Genomic DNA, 8,679 nt, shown 5'->3' with positions numbered 1-8,679 from the left:
CTGCATCTTGTTGACGGTCGACTAGGCTTTTCAGAACGGAGGAGAACCGATAGAGAGGAGCCGATACGACCTCGTTCAGGCAAGTGTAAATACATTTTGGTTCGTCTTTTATCCATTGTACTGTACTGATAAAACTTGGCTTTTTCATGTTTACATGTTGGGTTATTTAAAGGTTTTAGCTTGTTCTACCGAAAGGAAGGCACGCTATGAGGATTTAACGTAGCTTAATACTACTAACGCTCGCTCGCGCTATGCTAGTCTGATGTTGGTGGCTAAGCTAACAAGCTGCTGCTAGGGAATCTACGATAGCTGCTGAGTTTCCCGACAGTGGAATACTCTAGCTAGCTAACGGTGCAGGCAATCTTTCGTTTTTATGTCATTCATCATGCTAGTATGTTTGAACCTGTCTGTGTTTTATATGAATTACTATCTAATGATATTATTACGTTCGAAAAATAAATTTTCTGGATCATTTTAAAGGGACGGTTGGTCGAAAAAGAACACACCGTCTACTGTAGCTGTGTTTCGGCTAGAGCCATCGAGTACTACTGTACTGTAACGTTATTTGGAAGTCTCACATCGTCGGCTAAACCTAGTTAGTTGGCTAACGCGTAGGCTGCCTATAAATTGGTGATTAAGCCCATATGTAATTCACCGACATTTGAATGTTTTATTGAGCTATCTGGTGTTGTCTAGTCCGGGTTTCCTTCACCCAGTTCCAGACGGTAGACAGTGAATGTCATTATCAGTGCTGTCTGCGTACCTTTTCCATCGTGGCGAGCCAGCGCCGGAGGCGAAGTACAGTTTGCACTTGCAGACGCAAAGCAAGGAGGGATAGTAGAGTGCGAGGTGGGCTTGATGCTCCGTGGAGCAAGTCGCGATGTCCTTGTTAGTTTCGTAGTAGAGAGAAAAAATACAGGGAATCAACGGGAGCAGTTCTCTTCTCTATTAACACTAATATACATGAGGTCGAATACCATTGGCATTTTGTGGGGGTAAGCGATGCTCAAGACTGGAATCACAGCGTATAAGCTCGCCACAAACCACCGTCATTATTGGAAATGTATCATTTAACAGCACTGACACTGATGTCGCGGAGCAGACTGGAATCTATTTTACTATCCCCAAGTCATCCATCAACAGCTTTTGTGACTCGATAGGGTTATGTTCTGTAAAATGTGTGGGGTAAAGCTTGGATAGTCAAAGCAGCTAGTACAGAATCATGTTAAGATGCTAGCGATAGCGTCATAAGACTGAATGCGTCGTAACCATTCGACAGCCGAAATAGATTCGTACATGTCCACTCTTCGCCGCATTTTGATGAGAATACACCAAAACTAAAATATCCTGTTTTAGCTAAAAATGTTAACAGACGAAGTAGAGAATTATCCATTATATGTATATCCATAACGTTACAATAGCCACTGTCGTTTAGATTACATTTGAGTGTTCTGTAAAAGATTGAATACCCAAATTGATGCCGAAGTCAGCAAAATCCCGTGGCTAAGGGGAAACACTACGTTGCTTTGCGTTTCGGTAACAATTGAATGAGGTGAATGAATGGTCTTTTATCAATTGTTTTCCACGTAGTTGATGGGGTCAGCGTGGGGTAAGTAGACCTTGAGCATGATAGTAGCACAACGGTAGGGAATGGGTACTGTAGTTTTGTAAACCATGAGATCTGTTCATTTTATTTTACTCTGCAACGATACATGACTTGATCTTTGTTGAGTTTCTTCTTCTTGGCCGCTCACAATTTATTGGCTAAAACCAACACCTCGTTTTGGTAATTGTACTTCACTGCCATTGAAGAAACGATATATGCTAATTTATGTTGTTTAATTACAATTACTGAATAGTCTTGTTTGTGTGAAGTATGGTAATAGCCATTTGGCCCAATGGTCCATGCCAACAGTAACACAACCCCCAGCCAGGACAAGGAAAGGGGCCATTAAAAATTTAAGCTCCTTATGGTTATTTCAGCATATGTAAAAGTGTTACATTTGCCACAGGAGTTTTTCAGAATGAGCATTTGTGAACACGGTTTGAATTCTTTAGGATGTTATTTATTCTTTTACGTCCACGTCTTAAACCCCCCCCCCAAAAAACAACCTCTCCTCTCTGCCCTCAGGAAGGAGACTAAAATCACTGAAAAGTTCAATCATCATCACCATGCATGTGTCTGAATGCCAGAAGATTTGTAACATCTGAAAAGAGGAAAAAGAAGAGAACGCATACTCATTCAGCCTGGCTCAACATAGAGAAAACAAGACCATAAATCTGTGCTTAGACATGGCCAGTACTCAGACAAGTCTGAAAACCCCGTTCAAAGACTTGACCTCTTTCAAGGGCAGCATGAAGCGTCTGTACAGGGAGCGACTGGAAGACGCACCAATAAAGAAACGGGTGATGGCTGAAATCAATTTGAAGCGGCGCAGCCTGGAGTCCCTCCCCAGAACCCCCAAGGTGAAGAGGGAGCACGTGGAGGAGCTTCAGCGCGACTCGGACATGGATGTGGAAGGCAGGGCGGAGCTGCATATGTTAGGCTCGGCCAAACCACTGGACCTGAGCCCCGGGCTCAAACACACCCTGGCCCAGTTCACCCTCAGCAGTCAGAGCTCTCTGGGAGGTCCGGCCGCCTTCTCGGCACGCACCGGCCCAGAGTCCTCCTCCCCCACAGGCATGGCCCCTCTGCCCTCTCCCCCGATCCTGGGGGGCGGCCCCCTGCTGGTGCCCTGCGACAGCTCCACGGAGCTCACCCACTCCCTCCTGGAGGGAGAGTCCATCTCCTGCTTTGCCGTGGGGGGGGAGAAGCGCCTGTGCCTGCCCCAGGTCCTTAACTCGGTGCTGCGCGATTTCTCGCTGCAACAGATCAACGCGGTATGCGACGAGCTCTACGTCTACTGCTCGCGCTGCGACGCGGAGCAGCTGCACATCCTCAAGGTGCTCGGCATCCTGCCCTTCAACGCCCCGTCCTGCGGCCTCATCACCCTGACGGACGCCCAGCGGCTCTGCAACGCCCTGCTGCGCCCGGGGGGCACCCTCCCCGCCGACGCCTCCGGCAAGCTCCCAGTTCAGGGCCTGCTGAAGGAGAGCGAGGCCAGCTTCCAGGTGGAGCACCAGTGCCTGGGGAAGTGCCAGGGTCTCTTCGTGCCCCAGTTCTACGCCCAGCCCGAGGCGCCTTGCATCCAGTGCGTGGAGTGCCAGCTGCTCTTCTCGCCGCAGAAGTTTGTCATGCACTCTCACAAGTCGCCCGACAAGAGGACCTGCCACTGGGGCTTCGATTCGGCCAAGTGGCCCTGCTACCTGCTGCTGGGGAAGAAGTACCTGGGCTCGGCCGAGGAACCCATGCTCAGACGACTGCTGGAGGAGATGAAGGAGAAGTTCCACTACCAGCTCAAGAGGTCGCTAGACAAAGTAAGCACTTCTTAACCTTTGTTATTTTCAGTGCCTCTTTTCATGCCTGTCTTTGATTCCTTTTGATACCAGCAGATGCCTGTCCTTAATGCTAGCCTACTTGTTCCATATGTTTGATCTGCTTGCCTGCGGAGGAATTAAACATTGGACCTTGTTTACTAAGAATAGCATATAGGTGTTCCAAGCTGGAGTTCTAATGAGGTTATCGCTTCTGGTGTAAGGTCTTATGTAGACCTACATCCCCTTGTGTGAAGACAACGGGGTTGTCTTAAGCTAGTGTTGACCTGTAGAGCGTGTTAGCAGGGCCGGGGACAGGTGACCTGCGTCTGGCCTGGCCTGCTGGGTGAAGGTTTGACCAGCTGTCCCCGGCAGCAAGCAGAGCCAGAGGGGAAGTGTATAATTTGTCCCTTAGGTCATCTGGGGGTCACTCTAGAATGTCACGGAACAAAAGGCCGAAACAACCCACACTCTCACTTTAGCGCTGCTACCGTTGTCACTCCTTCAGTGAGCACTATCTGAATGGCTGTTTATGGCTTTGATCGTCCCATGTTTTTACAGTTTTTACTCTCTCTTTCTACACTGAATGGACCATACCAGCAATAACTTGCATGGAGAATGCCCACATTGTATCACTCGTAGTTTCCATTAAAGACCAGAACCTCATGGAGTGTTCTTCTAAATAGGGTTTTTTTTCCAGCTTTTTACCCTTTCTCTTTATTTCCACCATTTGAAAAAGAAAAAAAAACAAGAAGAAGAAAAAAAAAAAAAAAAAGATGTGAGTGCACAGGGCGCAAAGCCCCTATTCAAAACCCACTCCAGTTGAAAAAAAGCTCTAGATTGTTTCCACATCCATTGACTGGTCCTTGTCTCATGACCCCTCTTGACCAAACTGGATTTCTTTTGTTTTGTTGTGGTTCATGACCAGCTGTGTGTGTGTGTGTTTACGTCCGTGCGTGCTCGAGAGAGAACAGTTGAGAACCCCCCCCCCCCGCTGAGCTTGTGTGTTCAAAGTTGCTTGTTCACAGTAGCCGTGGCCCAGCGTGATGTGGGTTAAGGGTGTGACTGTGGAGCAGACAGGGGTTAGCACTTTATATTTATAGTGTGTACAGGTGGGAGGGCGTGCTACGATAATCTGCCGTTCACATTGTGTTTTGTTTGTGTCTCTAAGCAAGGGAGAAGCCCCGGTCTGTGCGTGTGTGTGTGTGTGCCGGAAATACTGTCTGGTATCTCGTCTAGCACCCAAACCACATTCCTGCCCCTCCTCCTCCTTCCCCCCTGGCTTGACTGAATGCACCAGTCAGAGAGCTGGAGACACACAGACCTGCGGCCACTCAGACAGACCAACCTTACACACACACACTCTATAAACTGTTAGGGTTAGTTGGACAGTAAGGTACACTCACAGCTCTCTCTTCCTGTCTCTCTTTCTGTCTCTCTTTTTGTCTCTATTTCTCTGTCTCTTTCTGTCTCTCTTTCTGTCTCTCATTCTGTCTCTCTCTCTCTCTCTCTCTCCTCCCCCTCTCTTTCTGTCCTCCCCCTCTCTTTCTGTCTCTCTCTTCTCCCCCCCCCCCTCTCTCTCTCTTTTTCTCTCTTGCTGTTAACTGAGTGTTACTGACACATCTCTGCCTAGGCTTGTCTCACACCTCTAGGGCCCTCCGGAGCGTTTGTGTCACTACAGTTTCAGGTGATGTTTTCCCCCTGCCAGGGGAGTTTTCTGCTGTTATTGCCACAGTGTGTACTGCGAAAAAAAATTTAACAACACATTTATAGACCTACAACTTACCCACGGAACTGCTAAAGCTTGGCCAAAGCAATCCTCAATAAACACATCCCAAATTCTTAAAAAAACGCTTTGTGGTTCTCGGGTCCAGGAAGCAGGTGACGTTGGCGCCGAGCTTCTCTGGAAGAAGCTCCTCTAGAGAGGATGTCCGAGCGTGTGAAAGGCCATTATGTTCGGAGAACCAGCTGACCCAACTCAGCTGTTCTGCTCCACTCAGGACACTCTGGGGTTCCCCCCCCCCCCCCCCCCCCTCCATTGTGTGTGTGTGCGGGCGTCTGTGAGCATGTGATAACAGGGGGGTGGTGGGGGTTTGGGGGAGGTACAGACAGACAAGCCTCTTGGCAGCCCCTGACCGCCTCTCACCCTGAACATCCTCCAGATTCTGCCCCGCCGCCCGGCGCGGTACAGGAGAGCTGCTGCCCGGCGCGGTACAGGAGAGTGACTCATACTTTCCACATCCGTGTGGATGTTAGTGAAAGGTCGTCAGGGGAGAAGGGGAAACTAGCCTGGGAGAGTGCATGCCTTAGGAGAGATGGACCGCCCGGCATGTTGTTTTAACCCCTAACTCCAGACCCCCCATACCTGCAGCACTAGCCCCTGTGTACACACACACATACATACTGTGTCAATGTGCACATTGAAACCCAGTTCAAGGTCTTCCAGAGAGGGGTAGCGAGGGACATTGGGGCGTGGAGGAATAGAGAGCCCTCTGGACAACCCCCCCCCCCACCCCCCTTCCTCAGCCAGCTCCCCAGACTGGTCCCATTTCCTGTTGGGAGTGTTCAGTCTGAGAGGAGCAGTTGAAAGCCCTGGTCTCCTAAGTGGCCCTTTTGTCCCATCAAGAGACTTTAGAGCCTGTACCTAGCCGTACGGAGACCTGCAGAGGAAACAGGAAGCTAGCCAGACGAGACTCCGCCAATGACAACAGAGAATCGACAGCTCCTTTCAGGAACACGTTTGGCGTCGGATGAAACAATGACTTCATCTGGCCCTGAAGCGATGACGAGTGTCTGTACTTCCCTCGCAGACTGATAGCGTGGCGTCATCCGCGGGACAATGACTTCTCCCACCTGATTACATGAAATAGAAACTTCCCAGACTTATGTTGATCTGTTGCGAAATAGTATTAGCTTCAAATACAAAACGTCCCTGGCACATGTTTCTATCTGTCATAAAAATCCTTTGAACACTATAAATAATAACCCTGTCAATAGCGAACCAAATGGGGTCAAGGGCGTATTAAAATCTTCCGTTTTAATTGGTCTGAGTTGGAGGAAGCCACGATTAGCTCACGTTGTTAACTGGTGTAAGGCTTGAGCCGTGTTGCCCAATGGTTAGCTGTTAGCTGTCTGCGTGGTTGTCAGCTAAATGCAGCTTTGCAGCCTCTTGGCCCAGTGTCAGCTGAGTGGTGTCAGTGCAGACAGCAGTTTGTCTGTGTGTGTCTGTTTGTCTGTCTGCCAGTCTGTCTGTGTGCCTGTTTGACTGTCTGCCAGTCTGTCTGTGTGCCTGTTTGACTGTCTGCCAGTCTGTCTGTGTGCCTGTTTGACTGTCTGTCTGTGTGCCTGCCAGTCTGTCTGTGTGCCTGTTTGTGTGCCTGTTTGACTGTCTGCCAGTCAGTCTGTCTGTCTGTGTGCCTGTTTGTCTGTCTCTCCATGTCCCAGACAGCGGCTGCGGTACAGAGTGCAGACATCTGGCCTCTCCGGCTTCCTCTTCTTAGCTGTTTGGAAACCAGTGACTTCATAACCACCACTGCAGCTGTGGCACTCAATCTTGTCTTGCTCTGTGTCTGTCTGTCTCTCTCCTTCTGTCTCATATCGTCTTTTGCTGTCTCTTTCACGATTTTCTTTCTTCAGTTCTCCTCTTCTTGATGTTATCTCTGTCCAGCCATTGACATCCTCCTCTCTCTTTCATTGGTCTCATCCTCTCTTTCCGTTTCTCTCTCACTGCCAATTACGTCTCCCCTTTATCGCACACATCTAATTCCCACCAGTCATGTCACCATATAATCTCACACCATCTCCAGGCTGTTAGGCTGCTCAGACCAATCCAGACAGAGCCCAAGTGTGGTTTTAAACAGTCAATACAACCTGGGCCCCAATTAGTGGACAGTAACAAAATAAGAAACCAAATGAGCCGATAAGTCGATCGTTACATAAGCAAAAGACCACGTGTGTGTGTGTGTGTGTGTGTCTGGGAGGCAGATTGTAGAGAGGCCGGCAGAGTGTATTGATCTGGTCTGCAGCCTGATGGATGTGGCGAGTCGCTGCTGTGACACAAGGCAGGCTTGGTCACAGGGCAACAGTCAGACGATAGAGAGGGAGAGAGAGGGGGAGAGAGGGGGAGAGAGGGGGAGAGAGAGAGAGAGGAGAGAGAGAGAGAGAGAGAGGAGAGAGAGAGAGAGAGAGAGAGAGAGAGAGAGAGAGAGAGAAGAGAGAGAGAGAGAGAGAGAGAGAGAGAGAGAGAGAGAGAGAGAGAGAGAGAGAGAGAGAGAGAGAGAGAGAGAGAGAGAGAGTGAGAGAGAGAGAGAGAGAGAGAGAGAGAGAGAGAGAGAGAGAGAGAGAGAGAGAGAGAGAGAGAGAGAGAGAGAGAGAGAGAGAGAGAGAGAGAGAGAGAGAGAGAGAGAGAGAGAGAGAGAGCTGGGGAGGGAGCAAGAGAGGGGTAGAACAAGAGAGGACAGGCTCCTCGGTCACAGGGTTACAGTCAGAAGAGAGAGAAGAGAGAGAAGAGAGAGAAGAGAGAGAAGAGAGAGAGGACAGGCCCGGTCAGGGTTACAGTCAGACGAGAGAGAGGCAGAGCGTGTTACGTAAAGCACCGTCTGTGCTCAGACATGTGCTCCTAGCCGAACCCTCCCCCCGCTGCCTTCACTCCCCTCTCATTACTCAAACTGCCAGCCGGGCCAGACACACAGACACCCAGACAGACGGACTCAGAGCAACTGCGGTCAGGAACACAGGGGCCCCAGGGGAGAGGTTGAGCTGCGATGGGGGGGGGGGGGGGGGGGGAGGGGAGAGAGGAGAGGACGGTTCGGCTTAGGACAGCTGCCTCCTGCTGAAGTCATGGTCAGCTTCCCTCTACCTCCCTCTCTCTCTCTCCCTCTTTCTTTTCCCCTTGCTGTTCTGCTCTCTGCACGAGCCAGGCTTCTACACGCAAATGCCGCATACAACGGCTTGTTGTGTTTGACCAGGCCTTGGCTCCCCCCCCCCTCTCTCTCTCTCTTTACCTCTCGCTCTCCCTCAGGGTGAAAAATTTACCTCACAAGACCTCGACTGAACGAAACATGGGGTCTGGATCAGCCCTCCTGCTTGGCCAATCACGCGGCAGAAAACTTTTGGCCTTTCTGTCTCTCCCTGCCTCTCTTCATTTCTCGTGCACATTTCTTTTGTTGTCTGTTTGTGTGAAACCCTCAAACGCAAACATTATCAATGTTACCAGAAAAAAAAATTACAACAGCTCCAGCCATAGATTTAGTTCAGCATGTTTGT

General features: G+C 49.8%; 1 protein-coding gene across 2 annotated transcripts in view; it reads left to right on the top strand.

Moving 5' to 3' along the window:
• The window catches only part of skila (SKI-like proto-oncogene a), a 22,868-nt gene continuing 14,189 nt past the window's right edge, over positions 1-8,679 (top strand). Inside the window, exons 1-2 of one of the 2 annotated variants that reach the window (XM_062480556.1) lie at positions 1-83; positions 2,136-3,417. In XM_062480556.1, the coding sequence (XP_062336540.1) occupies positions 2,293-3,417 (1,125 nt within the window). In that variant the 5' untranslated portion in view covers positions 1-83; positions 2,136-2,292. Of the gene's footprint in view, positions 86-2,131; positions 3,418-8,679 lie in introns of both variants that reach the window. The other variant, XM_062480557.1, reaches the window with a different exon arrangement.

Source organism: Osmerus eperlanus, chromosome 16 (genome assembly GCF_963692335.1).
Source record: "Osmerus eperlanus chromosome 16, fOsmEpe2.1, whole genome shotgun sequence".
NCBI lineage: Eukaryota > Metazoa > Chordata > Actinopteri > Osmeriformes > Osmeridae > Osmerus > Osmerus eperlanus.
This window is presented reverse-complemented; position numbering and strand designations above follow the sequence as displayed.